Genomic DNA, 18305 nt, shown 5'->3' on the forward strand with positions numbered 1-18305 from the left:
ATCATATGACTTAAGAAATTTATCGATATCTTCACTATCTTCTATTTTATTGGAATATAGTGTTTCAAAATAATTTCTAATTATCTTCTGTATTTCTGTAGTGTCCGTTGTGATATTGCCTTTTTCATCTTGTATGTTAGTAACATAAAGGAGGAAATCAAAAGAGATAAATGACAATACAGACACAACATATCGGAATCTATGGGACACAATGAAAGCAGTTTTAAGAGGGAAATTCATTGCCTGGAGTTCATTCCTCAAAAAAAGAAAAAACCAACAAATAAATGAGTTCACACTTCATCTCAAAATCCTAGAAAAGGAAGAGCAAAACAACAGCAAATGTAGTAGAAGGCAGGAAATAATTAAAATCAGAGCGGAAATCAACGAAATTGAAACAAAAAAACCATTGAAAAAATTGATAAAACTAAAAGTTGGTTCTTCAAAAAAAATAAGATCGACAGACCCTTAGCCGTGCTAACGAAGAGAAGAAGAGAGCTTTTCTATATTTTTATTGGTGCATTATAATTGTACCTAATGGTATTTGTTATATATTTGTACACACAATACAATAATATAATTTGGCCAATATCATTGCATATGCTTTTCAAATGAAAAAGTATATATAACTTTCAAACTACAGAGAGTTGAAAATTAGAGATAGTAGGATGATAAAATTTATAAGAAGGTAACCAAAACAAAAAACATTAAGAGCAAATATGATAAAAAAGTTTAAAAGAAAATATTCTTGGACTGGAGTTGTAGCTCAGTACGTAGAGCACTTGTCTAAAACATGTGAGGCACTGGGTTCGATCCTCAGCACCACATAAAAATAAAATAAAGGTATGGTGTCCATCTGCTATAAAAAAAAATATTAAAAAAACAAAAGAAAATATTCTTTGGTTCAGAGTGTGACTCATTGGTAGAGTGCTTGCCTAGCATGGGTAAGGGGTTCAGTCCCCAGCACCACAAAAATTTCTAACTTCATGAACTTAATACTCCAATATAATGAAAATATTCATTTTAAAGCAAATTCAGCTGTGTGCTATATACAAGATCAATCCTAATACAAGCACCTAAGAGTAAAAAGCATAGTAAAATGGTATCATGCCCTGTTAACCAAAAGAAAGCAAAAATTAATAGAACTTCAAAGAGAAATCAGATGTAATGTTTTATTGGAACTTTTGACATATATCAATCAGACAATATTAACAAGGAAATATAAAATGGCCATTTATAGAACAATTGTCTTACAATAGGGTATACATTCTTTTTATTAACAGTAGAACATTTTTAGAAATTGACCCCATACTAGAATATTAAAGCAGCACTCAAAAAAGTTAGAAACAATGAGAACTACTTGGTGCATCTCAATGACTTAACAGCTGTGAGACCCAGGCAAGTTTTGAATTCCTCTTTGTCTCTGAAACTGTGGATAACAATGCCTATCCCCATAGGATTATTATAAGAACTGAATTATCACAAAAGACACTATGATAAACATATTTCTCATGAATATGTATAAAAGTCCTTTGCAAATTTAATCAATAATCATTAAAAGAATATCACAACCAAATATATTTCATTCCAATAGTGCATTGTTGGCTTAACATTAAATCAATTGTGTATAAACCAGATTTGCCATGGAAGGGAGAAAATCATCTCAATAGATGTGGGAAAAATTTTAGGAAAAATTCAGTCATACTTTTTTAAAAATTAACTTCACAAATAAGGGAAATCTAATAAAGAGCATCAACACACACACCAAAAACAAACCAAAAAATCCTACACCTAATGTTATACTTGATGAATGATTGAAAGGTTACTAGGACAAGAATAAAGTGTTTCAGCACAGGGCTTGCTCTCATAGCCATTGCAGTAAGGTTGGGGGAGGCGGGCAGGGGGGCTGTAAAATTAGAGGGAAAAAAAAAGCGTCTCCATTTGTAGGTGACAACTGCTAAGGGCAAAAATCTTAATCTATAAGAACTAACAAGTGAATTGAAGAAGCTTATGGGATATGACTGGTTACCAATACAATTAGAAAATATAAAAATTCCACTTACAAATGCCAAAAATTAAAATACTTAGAAATAATGTAATAAAAGATGTGTAAGATCTGATCTCTTTAATGAAAGCTCTGACATTATTGAGAGAAATTGAAGGCCTATGTACATGGGAAAATGTACACTGGAAGATGCCTTATTTTTAAGATGTCACTTCTCCAGTTTGACTTGTACCTGCAATCTATTAAAATTTCTAATATATGTGGAAATACAAAGGACTTAGAATAGCTGAAACAGTTTTGTAAAATATCATAATACCTGAATTTCAAGATTGGTTATAAGCTAAGGTGATCAAAACGGTGTAATATTGAGGGAAAGATAGACATATAGATCAATGGAGCAGAATGGAGGATCCAGAATTAGACATGTATATATAGAGAGAACTATATGGATAACTGAGTTTTTTCAAAGATGCCAAAGAAATATAGTGAGGAAAATGAAGTTTTGTCAAAAAATAGTATTCTTCAATGAAATTTATTCCCACCCACCACAAAAAAAAGTATAACTGTTTACTCCAGGAACAAAACTAAAGTGAAAAACAAATGTAAAAAATGTAGCACTATCATTTATCAGTTCTGCTTAACTTGGTAAAGCTAATTGGGTAAATTATTTAACAACTTTGTGCCTATTACGCTGTTTATAAGAATGAGAATAATAATAGTACCTGATTCATAATATTAGAATTAATTTATATAAAATCTTTAGAAGGATACTTGGCATATAATGTTGGTCATAGCTATTACTAAATTTCAAAGAATTGGAATTCTGTAGACTATTCATAATACATTCACCCCTAAGACATTAAGTTATAATTCAGTAACAAAAATAGTTTGTGAAAGTTCGTTCAGAAAATTTTAAAACACTTATGAACACACAGATGAACAAATTGCAATAGAATTTAGAAAACAGAATATAATAAAATGTTACATATCAAAACAAACGAAACAGCTAAGTTGGCATGCAGAAATAAATTGAAAACCTTGAATCTTTATGCTAGACAAACATTTAACAACTTAAGTGACTGGTTATAAATACAATTATTATGTTAGAAAACAGTAAGATAAACCTAAATGAAGCAGGAGAGGAGTTAAAATAGAAAATATACAATAAAGAGACTTGACAAAACCAGAAGCTACTTCATAGTGTTCTTTGTAATCAAACTTCTTCAGAGGTGACCATGCACACATCACAGTTTTCTCACTTCTCCTGACATTCTAATATGCCTTTGCCTTTCACTGTGCAAAATAATCTGTGGCTCACAATAATCTTCATGTTAACAAGTTTATTAGGTGTTTTTCAGTTCTCTAATTTCTCAGCAGCAAATGACTCCCCTTTCTCCTGTTTTTCCCTTACATTGTATGCTCTCCTGATTTTCCTACTATCATGCTAACTTCTCTTCAAGCTCATCTGCCTATGCTGTGCCATGAAAGGTTGACATTTCTAAAGACTTTAGCCTAGATCCACCCCCTCCTCTTCCCAAGTGATTGAGTCCACATTCATGGCATAATGCTACTTAAAAGTCAATGACTCACACACTTATCTGTGATTCTAACCCAGAGTGCTTCTCTGAGCTCTGGCTTTCTAGATTCTGTGTCTGTTTGACATCCTCTCCAAAGATATCTGAAGCACATGGATTCAATATGTCCCAAACTGAACTCACGATCTTTTCTCCTTCCTTCCTACGCCACATTTATCTCTACCAAAACCTGGTTCCCCATTTCAAGACTGGCATTGCTCTCCACTTATTTACATGTTTCAGAAAACTATGAGTCATTTGATACTGCCCTCTCCCTCATACCTCACATTCACTCCATCCCCAAATTCTATCACCTTCAGTCCATTACACATCACAACAGCTGATTCAAGCTACTGCCATCTATTGTGTAGTCCCTTTCAACTGTTGGGTATGTGTTCTCTGACCCCCCCCCACCCACAGATCTATTTTCTACACTGTTGCCAGAGTTATCGCTTTTAAAAGCCCTAAGCCTAGATTCCTCCATTGGCTCTATTTACTCTTTATGATAAAGGTAGTTTTATACATACTATAAGGCTGTTCATGGTTCCAGACTCACACTGTGTTCCTTGTTGCTCATTACTTCAGCCACATTAAATGTTTTTTTAGTCTTTTGTACTTGCCCATTTTTTTTTTGGGGGGGGGGGTACTTAGAGTGTCCTTTCCTCCTCTAGTGCTTAGTTAACCCCCTCATTTCCTGGGTGGACAGTTCTTCAGGGATGCCTTAACCCAACTAGCCAAATAAATTACTGACAGAGTTTTATGCTTTTCTTCTTCATGTTATTTGCACAGTTGCTCTTTTATATTCGTGTGAACTTATTAGACCATAAGAATAGAAACTAAGTCTATTTTTGCTATATCCCCAGTACCTTATTTAATAACTGACATGTATTAGCTGTTCATAAATATTTATTGAATGAAGTTTTTGTTCAATGTATCCCAAATATTTTAAAGGAGAGGAATCTCTGAATATATAACTTCAGAGCAGAAATTTTTCTACCCTTCTTTCCTTTTTCCATGTATCTGTTTCCTTTTCTCAAAAAAAAAAATATATATATTTTAAAACAGAAGTCCCAAACTCAAATGCCTAGAGGGGCTCGATGCTACTGTCTGAGAAGGAAGTTGTGGGGACTGAATCGGATCACATGTCTAAAGAGGAAAGCCACATTAATTCAGTTTCAGCTGCAGGACAACATTGCCTAATTATCTGATTATTCAAGAGAATTGAGAATTCAGAAATTTATATTTCTTAAAATGGGAAATCTAGGTTTTAATAACGGATTTCAACTATTGTTCCAACACTGTACAGTAATACTGGATAAGACAAACTAAACATTTTTGTGGGCCATACGCAACCCATGGACTACTTATTTTGAATTTTTCCTCTTTCCTCTGCTGCTATATTGTCTCCTTTAAAGGAATAAAACAAGTAAATAATTGTCTTTATGACCTTGATACAACTTAACTATATTTAATACTCATGTTAATTAAAATGAATGTCTAAATAATCTATACCTTGTGGAAAAATTATCGTGTTCTGACCAAATATAAGAAAACACCATTTGTCATGCCAGTACCACTAATATATGCTTTCTCCTGTTATACTATAGATTTATTGAAATCAACCAGTATTTTATATTTATTTTGAAGGAAATTTTGCATGCCAGTCACCTAGCACTGTTCTGTATGTGATCAATGCATAATGACTTAAATAGTTAAGTAAACTCATGGTAAAAGAATTTAGAAGAAACATTTTCTCATTTACATTTCCCCCAAAAATCAGATTCTAACTTAGCAGCATGAAACTTTTCATCTAATTTGTTTAAAATAAAAGAGAAACTTTTGAAAAGTAAGTGTCCTTATACTGGGTGTGATGGTGCATGCCTGTAATCCCAGTGATTCAGGAAGCTGAGTCCGGAGGATCACAATTTCAAGATCAGTCTCAGCAACTTAGGATCTCACTAAGTTGCTTAGAATCTTGCTATCTCAAAATTTAAAAAAGGACTGGAGATATAGCTCATTGGTAGAGCTCCCCTGCATTCAATTCCCCAGTACCAAAAAACAAAAAGGAAGTGTCCTTGTAATCTTACAATTTTAACTATGTTAAAAGGTTATTTTTAAGATAGTTATCAATAGTCCTGAACTAGAAGTCTAGGAACCTGAATTTCAGATCAAGTTATACTCTATTTGGCTAGTTGGTAGCTACCAAATCGCTGCTTTTGGGGGCCAGTTGTTCAATTTATAAAATGGTTAATTTTAATGATATCCAAACACCTTTAATTCTAAAGGCCTGACACTAATAAATCAATCTGGAATTTGAGAACTTTTATTAAAATTCTTTATTAATTCTGAGCTATAATATAGTGTCTGAATTCTCTGAGATTTGGATGCCATTAAAAAGCTATACACACTAGGTTAAAAGTAACCAAAATTTATTTGGGGATGAGTATCATCTGCTTTCTAGAATAAGATGTAGTTGGATATTTCAAACTTGGATATTTTCACAATTGAATTATAGCTGCCATTTGTCATTACCATATTTAATAATTTTTATTCTATAATTTGTTTTCTAGCCTCAGTCTCTGAGCATAAAAAATGCCTAATAATAATAATGCCTTCGAATTTTGTGCTCCTTCCTCAGCTTCTATCTAAGACTGTCTAAGACTGCTGTTTCAATCATTTGGGCTGCTTTAAGATGATGTAGTTTATTTAGGGATAATATAAGCTTACACTCCTTTATGGCCTCACTTTTGACTCTTTCACTATCAGAAGCCCCCTCATACCCTTTCTCACTTTCTAATGGATTCTGTGAAAGAGAAAGTTCATTGTTGAGTGTTAAGCCTGAGTATCTAATAAGCATTTGTAAAAAAAAAAAAAAAAATGTATTCTGGAGAGAATGAAACATTTAACAGCAGAACAGATAGCAATAACAAGTCAGAATAGAAGGAACATAAATACTTAGCAGTAGCAGGAAATTCTTTTGCCCAAAGTAGAAAAGTGATATTATTACTTGCTAAGAACATTACACATTAGGCTAAACAGTTCTGGTGAGAGGCACCTACCTTCTAAACAAGTTGTAGATTTTTCAGGTTTTGTAAAACCGAGGCTGTAGGAATACAGTGAGTACATCAGAGAGGGAGGCATTGTATAGTTCACAACTTAGACTCCAGAGTCCTTTTCCTTAGACCCTTGCTAACTCACCTTGAGCAGATTACGTCTCTGCAATATAATTTCACCATTTGCAAAATGGAGCTTATTGTGCCTACCTCATAGGGTTGTGAAGGTTAAGTAATATTTTTAAAATACTGAGAGTAGTAAGTACCAAAACCTAGTAAGACTCAAATATTAGCCATTGTTATTATTTTAGAGGAAAGGGGGATATGAGAGCATCTCTTCTTTCTTACACATAAACTTCAGACAGTAGAACAGTCACTTTTACCAGTCTATGGTAATGTATGTGATATGTGATGCCCTTACTTCCTTCCTGTCTGATTAAGATTGGTCCTTAGATACTATCACCATTTTTCAGATGATTTATTGATGTAATGGATTTATACTAACCCACCCACACTAGAAACCAGAAGATTTAGAAATCAGGTCTTTGGGCCACACTGATGCCTTTTCTGTCATACTATGAAATTAGTACCTACATTTAGATTGTTATTGTCCTAAAGAAATCAAGGTGAAAGATCAGTAAGCAGCATTCTTCCTGTTTCTCCCCTGGGATATTCTGTTATTACTTCTGTATACTTTCTGCCTTTTTTCTCCCCACCATTATCAGTTATGCTGATATTCTTCAATAAATCTGACTCCATATCCTTACAAAAAGCAATTTTGCCATCTTCCTAACTTAAGCATGAAAGGTTTATGAAAAATCAATAATGCACAGTATTTAGTGTTAGAAAACTTTTTAAAAGACAGCATAATTTCAGCACAAATTCAGTTTAAATCAGTTTTTCAGGGAGTCTGTCTTTACTGAGATCCTCAGTTCAAACATAAGTTCTGTATATTCCTAAAGCATAGGCACATAGGCAGTCTCTGCCAAATACAAAAAGTCCAAACTCCCAGAGAGAAATCAGGTATTCAATATAAGCTGTATTGTTTTTTTAAACTGTTTAGATACAGTGAAATACCCTTGTCACTTAGGAAATTATATAAAATCATTTTTAAGCAATTTGAAAGAAAACAGACTAAGCAAAGAAAAGAAACTTAAGGGCTGGGGCTGTAGCTCAATGGTGGAGTGCTTGCCTAGCACGCGTGAGGCACTGGGTTCAATCCTCAGCACCACATAAAAATAAATAAAATAAAAGCATTGTGTCCCTCTATAACTACAAAAAAGTTTTAAACAGAAAAGAAACATAATTTTTTAAGGTATTATAATATTAGGATCCTAAGAGAAGATACTGTATGCTAGAAACAAGAACAGGCTGTTATAAAGAAAAACATTTAGAAACAAAAAATTCTTAAAAATTAAACATATGCTAGACATTGAAAGAGAACTTGTAAAGATAAGTATGGCTATTCAATTTATAGATAAAGTACCTTAGAAATCTCATATGTAGGCAGTGGCAATGATAAGCTTAAGAGTGATGCACTACTCTCTTTAGGAACTTAAGCAATTGAGATGTAGATTGTGAATAACTGCATCTGGAAAAGTAAACTGTATTTGGATATGCCAGTTCACCATGGGGAAGAGATTGTTTACCACAATTCATTTTTGAATGAATTCCAAATTTTACATGTATTTTCTCAAGTAAAGTTTCTATTTCAAATCAACGAAACTGGGGAAATTAACAAAAATAAATTCCACAGAAAAGCATTCATTCTGTTACTATTTCTGCACTTCAAACAACATAGGCTACATGTCATGGGGGAAAATAAATGGCACACCTCCAGTGTAAATCTTCTGCTTTGTACATTCAGGCTGCTATAACAAAATGCCCTGAACAGGGTAGCATATATAAACAACAAAAAATTATTTCTTACTATCTATAGGTTAAAAGTCCAAAATACTAGTAGATTCAGTGTCTGGTGAAGACTCACTTGGTGGTTCATTAATAGTGTGTTCCCACCATGTTCTCACATGATGGAAGAAATGTGGGGTCTCTTTTATAAGGATGTTAAAACCCCATTCATGAGAGCTCCATCCTCATAACTTAACTCCCTAAGGCCCCACCTCCCAATACCATCACCTTGGGGTTAATATTTCAAAATAGGAATTTTGGGGAAACAACATTCAGACCATAGCAGCATCCTCAAGTTTTGAGATACTTATATTAAACTAACACAAATACATTTGCTATACTTTCACCTTCTCTTTATTTGAGGAACTAAATAAGACAAAATACAGAAGTCTGCATTTTAAAATGGAAAAATAATTTCATATCTTTTATCTATGGATTAGTTATTACAAAATAAAACTGAGTATGTTAGTGATGACATTATTTTAAGTCATTAATTCAAAAATCCTAAATCAGTATTTTCTAAATTAAAAGCCACTAGTTTATATGTGGGATAAAGGTAGGTTACATGATGAAAAACATTTTATACTCACTAATCCTTCTAATTCTTATACAAACAAATATTCTTATAAAGTGACCCATTTATTCAGTTTTTCTGGTGTGTGGAAATATGGCCCATTTGACATAAATTAACATCGAGTCATTTAAATATATGTTGTCTTTCTAAACTTAAAATCTGCATAAAGCATGTGTTTATTGTACTTCATGAGTTATTACCTTAACAAAGGATATAAATTACTTGCATTCTTTGATATTACTACTTTGTTTTTTGCTCAGGATCATCTCCTATTAGGTATATTCTATAAAATACTTGGAATCTGTTAATATCAGATTACTTTTAATCTTACTACAATCTGTGATTTAAGCACCTGATTATGTTTATGCAATGCATTGAAACATATTCTGCAAATTCAGGATGGTAATTGACCTTTAATTCTTTCCTTATCCAGATCAACTCTGGCTCACACCCATTATTCTATGACCTGTAATTTTATGAATTACCCCTCCTACCCTGTCCCCATTCTTTTCTTTATGTGATCCGTTTAAATGCCTTCACTGAAATCTAGCTTTTCCCAGGTGACACTTCATGCCTTTTGTGGAAAAAACAATCAGCCTATTTTATGCTTCCCAGTACTCCTTACTGATGTTAGACCTTCATCATCTCTCTGAAATCTGTGCCATCTGATTAGGTCATCATTGGCTGTAATAATAACTTCCATCTTCCTGGATGAATCAGCACTTTCTTCCTTCTTGCCCTGTCTCCTGTGATATATGACCATTCTCAAAGCCTATATTGACATCCCATCCAAAATCTCAATTCAGTGGTTTCCCAGTACTCTAAAACTTTCCATTTCTATTTAAGCCACCCATTAGCATGACCACACCTTGGAACAGCTCTAAAAAATGAAGCTGTTTCTTCTGACCAATGTCTTCTATATCTTTTCTCTTGTACATCTTGAATTCATCCATTTATCTGTTTTTCATCCTCATCCTAACTTTCAGACACTCTGCATCTCATGCTTTCCCCACTCCATTCTATTATTCCTCATCTCTTGACATTTTGCTAGCCAAAGTAGTTCACTTGTTAGAGTAAGTTCTTTCTCTAACATAGTTCCCACATTTTACAGTTCTAAATTAATTCATGGGGGGAAAAAAAGCCTAGTTAAATTTGAACTTTCTATAATAGCATCCATTTTTTTCTTTAGATTGTTTCAATTTTAAAATCAAGAAACCATGGTGACTATATGTCCTATCAACTACCAGATTTTAAGTGGACCTCTCTATATCTCACTATATTCTTTTGTAACACTTCTATTTGTGTTTTCCATATTCCAAGTGCTTAAATCTAACATTGCTTCCCAGGAGAGGACCTTGACTCCTACTTTACTAGAAAAGCAAATTAGAATTCATTTGCCAAATTCTCTCATGTTTCTTCTCTATATTAAAATGTCTGCATCCACACTATGTCCAATTTTCTTATTTTAACAAAGAGCTGGTTTATGAATCATTTTAAATTTTTTACGTAGACCTACAAGTTTCTTCCTTGTTTAAAAACTTCCTTTTAAGGGCTAACTAGCCTCTGCTAAAGCCACCTTCAACAGCTGAGCTTTCTTCCTTTCTTCCCCATCTCCGCCTTCTTCCTCACCCTTTCTATTCAGTCCATTTCTGACCAACAGATTTTTAAATCAGAAACTGTAAAGAATCTGTTACCCTACCGAAATTTAACAGGGAGGCCTCTCACTATTTTATAAACACATACTGATAGCAAACATAAGTCTCATGTTTGAGTAAATTGAGTCAGAGAGAAATACCATGGCAAAAGCAGTATCCAAAGCAATGCCTTATATCAAGTCTCCAAGTTCCATTCCATAGGGCAACACAGGGAGGGGTCCAGTGTCACCTACCCATGCAGCAGGGTGTGCTACAGAGGAGAACCCCGAAATAAGAGAGACAGACACTTGCCCTGGAATGGAACCAAATTAACACCAGGGAGGGAGAGATTTTATTCCCCTGGTATGTCCTCAGGAAGAGAAATGTTCTCTCTTTATTACAATAGAGGGAAATAAATCTCCCTCTAACTTTAAGTTAAATGCTATCTCTAGATTTCAAAGATGTTTGCCCTGCAAACCCTTTTGCTCAGAAGATCTAGACCATGCAAAAACATGATATTCATAAAGAATTATCTCCTAACAGGTTATCCCAGGTTTCTTTTAGTTTCATATATTTCAGTTTATCTGTACTCACTGCTTCTGTTGTCTTCCTATTACTCCTTGTATTTGTATGCTCTGTCATCCTGCTGAAAACTATTCTGTGCAAGGTACCAGTGACATACCAATGACACAATCAAATGGTCTTTTAAACATTCTTGACTTTTTGCAAAATTTAACAAGGGCTATGCTTTCTTCCCTTTAAATTCTTCCACTGGTTTCTAATCTGATTCTGTTTCTCTCCTCAGCCCATTTCTCTGTTCTTTACTGTTGTGCTTTTTAATTCTGTCAAATGTGAACATATAAGGGCTGGGGATGTAACTCAGTGGTAAAGTATTTGCCTAGCATTTGTGAGGCTCTGTGTTCCATTCCCAGTACTGGGGGAAGGGGTATTGAACATATCACAGGCTGACTTTTCATCCTATATTTTTTTCCTCAACTGTCTTCTACTGAGTTTCAGCTGTCCCCTGTGCAGATAACTATAATTTGCTTCTTACATTCCAAAACTCACTTGTCTTTATTTCTGCCTAGATGTAATAAACTTTAAAAACAAGAATAAATTTCATGACCTGACTTTTCAATTTTTTACAGTTGCATTGCTTTGAAACACAAAGTCAAAAGAAATTGAGGAATACTTTATTACACGTGTTTTCAAAACCTTTTTATACTCTCTTTATAGGTTATATGTAAAGTCAGATGTGCCACTGAACTTGACAAACACAAGTAAGTTCCACAAGTATCCAAATCTCTATCTAAAAGATCTAAAGAATTAATATTAATGTTTAGTATCTAAAACATCTAAGTATTTTTAACAGTAGACTGCTCAAGGTTAAAGGAAGGGGCTGCTGAGGGCAACTTAGCAGTTTTTTAGTAGTTAGATGGGTTCAAAGGAAGTAAATTGAGTAGCCCTCTGTTCTCTCCCTTCAGCCAGTGCTACTAATACTTTTTTATTTTTTTCATCTCTGCTTTTGCCCCACTTCAGATGTCAGATGTTGCATCATAAAGTACATATGCTAAAGTTAGATTATATTGTTTGGAGTGAAAATGTATAGTATAATATCATGAACTAAATAATGTTTCAGTACTGATTAATCTCAACAGTGTGAATGCTAAACAGTCAAGTCAAGAGATGGGTTTTTGACCTAATTCTCCCACTAACTAACCTACTGAGTGTCCAGCTCATTTACCCTCTCCATGTTTTGGTTTCCTAAACTGCTCTAATTCCCTGGATATGTAATTTCAAGCTCCTTTTTGGATTTCAAAGTATGTAACTCTTGTTCTTATTATTTAGTCTAAGGGAATATTAAAATTCAACATTTTCAAACAAAAATCTTTTCATTTTGCATTAAACTTAAAGCTTGTTTCCTTGTTACTGATTACACATTACCTTCAATTTATCTTGTGTAAACTATTTCCAAGGGCAGGTGATCTATGATTCCCACTGTTAAGTGACACAAAATAGATATTAAGATGCCAAATAAATTTCTGGACCATGTTACTTAACTTGGAGATATAAATATATTTGAACTGGGATTACTTTCATACAGAGAGCTGTTACTACTACTTTATACAGATGGCCACACCTTAGCTAGAGAGTTTATATGAGGTGGTCTAATTTTTTTTAAGGGAAAGAAGTTAAGCATTTCATGTGTAAGCCGTGCTATGTGCACAGTAATTGTATACCTTTATAAGAAGATGCAGTAGATGAGTACTTGAAATTATACATGTCCTTTAGTCAATTTTGAAAGCAATGTTTGATATACATAACTGGGAGTTCATAGGGTTAAATATATTTTAAAAGATTTCCTTTACCTCTTAAATTTAATATTAAATATGATCATATTAAACTTGGGACTAATCATATAAATTTAATATTAAATGATTAAATTTAGATACAGTATATTTTCTAGGCAGTGTTTAAAAGTTTGGTAATTAGCAGAAGGGAAAAGTCAATGAAAATATGCTCAATAGTTATAAAGATGAAAAAATTCAAGATTGCTTGAAACTGTGTTAAAATAGTCCTATATTATCTTCCTGGTAGGAGCAACTGAATTCAAATCCACATCAGATTATTTCTGGATTAATGCTTTAAAATCTGTGCCATCTTAAAATGATTTATATGCTAATTTCATAACAGCATATATAGACCATGTAACTCTGAAGGATTATTAAATTTGTATTTAATGAAATTATAAATATTTTAAGCTGAGGAAATTCTTGTGCCCTAAAATGACATACTAATTTCTCATTAGTTTGTAATCTAATAAACTCTTTTTTTCTTTCAGAATTCTACTGCATTTGGGCTTTATATTAGCAAGTCTTCTCTTTTTAGTGGTGAACTTGACTTGCGCAATGCTAGTCCATGGAGATGTCCCAGAAAATCAGTTGAAATGGACTGTGTTTGTTCGAGCATTAATTAATGATAGCTTGTTTATTCTTTGTGCCATCTCTTTAGTTAGTTACATATGCAAAATTACAAAAATGTCATCAGCAAATGTCTACCTCGAATCAAAGGTAAGTATATTTCTTAAATTTGAACTTGAAAATCTAATTTTAAACCCTTACCAAAAGAACCTTAATTTAATGGAAAGTTTTTGTTGCTTTTTACATTTCTCAACTATAGACACATTTTTTAGCATGGAAGAATAGTCACTAGAAATTAAAGGGTAGTCAAAATTTGGCCCTTACTAAACAGTGGTTTGAAAAAAAAAAAAAGGCTTATACTAAGCATGTTGTGTTTTCTATGATTCTGCACTGGAGGCTGGTTAAATAAACCAGAATGTATACAAATGGATGAAAAATAGTCAAAAATAAAAACTGCAATAGCAACTTAAGATTTTGTCCAGTGAGGGTGGCAGTATTGCCATTAAACAAATTTACCAGATTATTTCTACCTATACTTAGATTAACAGTGTAAAGATGTCATATAGGTAAAGTGCTATTTATTTATATGAAGGTTTAAAAATGTTACTTATAACCCTAAAATATGAAGTCCATATGATATATGAAACAGATAGGCCTTGTTTCTCTCTTGTACTTTGGAAAAAAGGCAAATGTTATCTTTTGAACAAAAGACCATGTAAGTTTCTACTGTGGTTGATGGACCATGTGGTTGAGAAGTGAATTGGTCATCATAGTATTTATGGCATTGGGTGTGAGGATATAGATATGTAATATTGAGTGTGGTATATACATACATTTTTACAATCGCTTGCACAGGAGAGCTTTCTTTAATTTGGCATCATTGCCTATTCACTGAAGATAAGCAAAATAGTATCTTAAACTGAACAGTTCTCTGAAATATTTTTAGATTTCTACAATGTCGTTATCCTTAACATAGTCCTAGTAAAGTACTATAATTAAATATATGGTAACTACTTGTCCTTTAAATTTAGGTAAAGATTTTAATTTTATATTTTGAATGTATTTCAGCAGAACACTTGGAGATACACACACACATTGCTATGTATGTGTATATGTAGCAAGAGAGAAAGAGAGACAGTCAAACTTTCAAACTAATTTATCATACCTATAAAATTATTCTATTAAATTTATAAAGAGTTCTTAAAATTTAAATATTTTAGTTAATTCTGGCTTCAGTTTGACTATTAAAAATAATTCTGTCACGATTATGGACCATAATACCATCTTTACTTAGTATAATAATAGTAGAATTCATCCTCTTGACTGTCTAGTGATAAAGCATAAACAGATGCGATTGAATCTAATGTGATCCTCCTTTTTAGATACTTAACTTTCTAAGTTTGGCTTTACTTGTTTTGGAATGGATAATACTCTGAATATAGTTAAGTTAGCAAACTGAAAAGAAAAGGTAATCTGATGAATTCCCTAGAATTATTTCAAACATCTTCCCCTTACTATCATATGAAAGGTATTCATTTTTATTATATTATTTTTTAAATCTTAAATTTAAAAGCTATATGGATTCAGAATTGTCTAGGAACATTGCTGAAGACATGTTCAGATAAGTACCTAATAAGGCAGATGAGATTAGATTATTTATATTATACTGTTATGTAGTTTTTTATTTTCCTAACTAGGTTATAAACTTCCGTGTTCAAACAGCATGTCATCTTGCTTTCGTGTTATCCTTATAATCACAAGGTTCATTTTTATTTTTTACTTGTATAACAATACACAGTAATGAACATTTCTTTTATTATAACAGATAAACTATTCCACTTTCCAACTCACCCTTTTTCTTGCTATTCCTAAGAACATTTCCTTAAACCTCAGACTTTGTTTTCCTCTTATTATTCCTTCTTCCTTCTTTACACACTTTGTGTTCATGAGATAGATCCTCTCTAATTTGCCTCAACCAAATCTTACCACATGATTTCTGAATGATACACAGAGCATCTTACTTTCTCCACATCCTCAGGCTTTCTCACTATCCAGGAATGCATTTTCCCCTCCCTGTGCATTCTATTCACCTCTTACCCAACTCAGGACCTAACCCCAGTGGTTCCCATTTATAATCTTTTTAAAAAATTTTTTAGTTGTAAACGGACACAATATCTTTTTATGTAAGTATTTTTTATGGTGCTGAGGATAGAACTGGTGCCTCACACCTATGAGGCAATCCCTCTACCACTAAGCTACAGCCCCAGCCCTCCCATTTATAATCTTAATTTGGTCCCTTCTCCCAATCTCAAATAAAATTTAGAAATGACTCACTGTCTGAATTATCTAAAAGTGTGCTTGTTTCCTTTGGGGGGCTTCTCAGTTTATACTAGATACCATTTGTGGGCAGATGTCTGATTATCTGACTAAATTCTAACCTCCTGGAAGGAAAGCTACTTACTATTCATATCTCCCTTCATGCCTCACACTTGAGGATTAGTGAAATTTTTTGAATGATTACTTACACATTTTTATTTCTATTCAATTATTCACCTCAACTGTCTTTGGGATATTTCCATCAGCTTAAATATTTCATTTTCTTCCTCCCTGCATCCTGTACCTATCTCTTTAAATTTTGTTTTTGTCCCCTTAATTCAGACTTAAATTTGGAGTACTTTGATACTTCTGCATTCCTTTTTTTCCTAAAACTAAACCATCAACTTTTTCATTTAAAAAAACTATTTTTATCCATTTGAGAAACTTGATAGTTATTCTCATTTAGTACCTTTTTTTCCTATCAGTATCTACTACATAACAGGCAGTTGTTTTTCACATTATCTCATTTCCTAGTTGCTTTTTGGTGTATTTTAGAATGATTCTATTATGTGGTCTATTATATTGTGATATAATAAAACCTATATGTTGAATCTCTGTGTTTCTGATTCTTGACACAAAGGAACTAGAACCCTTGAAATTCTCAAGAGTGACAAGTGTTTCGGGTTTTTTTTTTGGGGGGGGGTGTTATATGCAAATAAGGTAACTTGGAGCCCCTATATAGCTTCTTGATAGGGGGTTAGTCACCAGAAAGACCAAAGCATAATTAGAAGGGTTTGTACTTTCAGCTCCACCCTACCTCCAATCTCTAGAGAGGGGGTGGGAGCTCAAGGTTGAGTTTGATCACCAGTAGTCAATGATGTGTGATGATCAATCACGCCTACATAATGTAGCCTCAATAAAAATCCAAAAGGATGGGTTTCAAGGAGCTTCCTTGAATATATGGAGATGCTTGAAGGGCATCTCCAGAGAGGTCATGTAACCCTTGCAGTCCCATCCCTTATGCATCTCTTCCATCTGACTTTTTATCTGTATCTCTTGTAATATCTTTTATAATAAACTAGTAAACATGTTTCCTTAAGTTTTGTGACCCACTCTAGCAAATTAACCCAAGGAAGGAGTCTTTGGAACCCCAATTTGCAGCTTGTTGTTTAGAGCTATTAGTGACAACCTGTTCTTGTGATTGGCATCTGAAGAGGAGGGCAGTCTCGTGGGACTGAACACTCAACCTGTGGAATCTGATGCTATCTCTAAGTATATTGTGCCAAAATTGAATTAAATTATAGCACCATCAGTTGGTATGTGCTGGAGAATGAGTTGGTGGGGAGAAATCCCAACATGTTTTGGTGACCAGACGTGAAGTATATTATGTTGAGTGGTGAGTGGCATGTCAGAGTAGGGAAATAGTTGTTTTGTTTTGTTTTTTTAATTTTCCACATTACTATTTTATGCCTCCCTCTCCCCCCCCATTAAAAAAAAAGGAGAGAGGTTGGATCTTAGGAGGCAGAGGCACTGTGAACCTTATATGACCTGGCCCCTGACTTCTTTTAAACTCTCTATCACTACAACTCTCCTCTTCCTGTTCCAGCCTCATGGGCTTTTTTTTTTTTTTTTTTTTTTTTTTTTGGTGACTTAGTTCCTCACCACAAAACACATACTAAATTTATACCAGCCATGTAGGCTTTGTGTATTTTGTTCTGTCTGCCTAAATTACACTCCTATAGGTATGTATATGACTTCTTTGTATCTAGGCCTCAACTCAGATGTCACTTTGTCAAAGCTACTATTCTTAATCACTCATGAGGTTCTCTCTCATTCTGATTGCAATATCTGTCCTTTTATTGTCTTCATGGCATTTATCAATAGCAAAATTATTGTTTGCATGCTTATTTTTTGCTTTTCCCTCCTACAGTGTAAACTCTGAAAGTAGTTCTCTTGCCTGTTTTGTTCACTTTTCTATCCCTTTTGTCTAAAATAATGCCTGGCATAAAGTTAAGTGTTCAATACATATTTGTTGAGTAAATGCATTCTGTGCTTGCATACAGTCTTTGCCAGAGCAACTTTACCCTAGTAACTGTATGGAAGTTCAAATCTTCCCTCTGAAGGTTTGGCAAACAAGTCTCCTGAAATAAATTAAAAGGGAAAAGACTCTTAACCATTAGCTCAACTGGATTCCAAAGGCAGATCCAGGAGACAAAATTTCTTACCTTTTTTGCCATCTTGTCAGATCCTAGGCTCTTCCCTATTGCAACTTCTGAAAGAGCAAAGTGATTTTGGAATTCTGCCAAAACAGGAGGGGCCAAGG

At 33.5% G+C, this 18305-nt stretch overlaps 1 protein-coding gene across 1 annotated transcript in view; it reads left to right on the plus strand.

The window, feature by feature from the left end:
- Window positions 1-18305, plus strand: part of Gpr137c (G protein-coupled receptor 137C) — a 49467-nt gene that overhangs the window by 7782 nt on the left and 23380 nt on the right. The window contains exons 3-4 of the mRNA XM_015480193.2: window positions 11982-12025; window positions 13588-13816. Coding sequence (XP_015335679.1) covers window positions 11982-12025; window positions 13588-13816 — 273 coding nt within the window. The remainder of the gene's footprint in view (window positions 1-11981; window positions 12026-13587; window positions 13817-18305) is intronic.

Source organism: Marmota marmota, unplaced genomic scaffold (genome assembly GCF_001458135.2).
Source record: "Marmota marmota marmota unplaced genomic scaffold, marMar, whole genome shotgun sequence".
Lineage (NCBI taxonomy): Eukaryota > Metazoa > Chordata > Mammalia > Rodentia > Sciuridae > Marmota > Marmota marmota.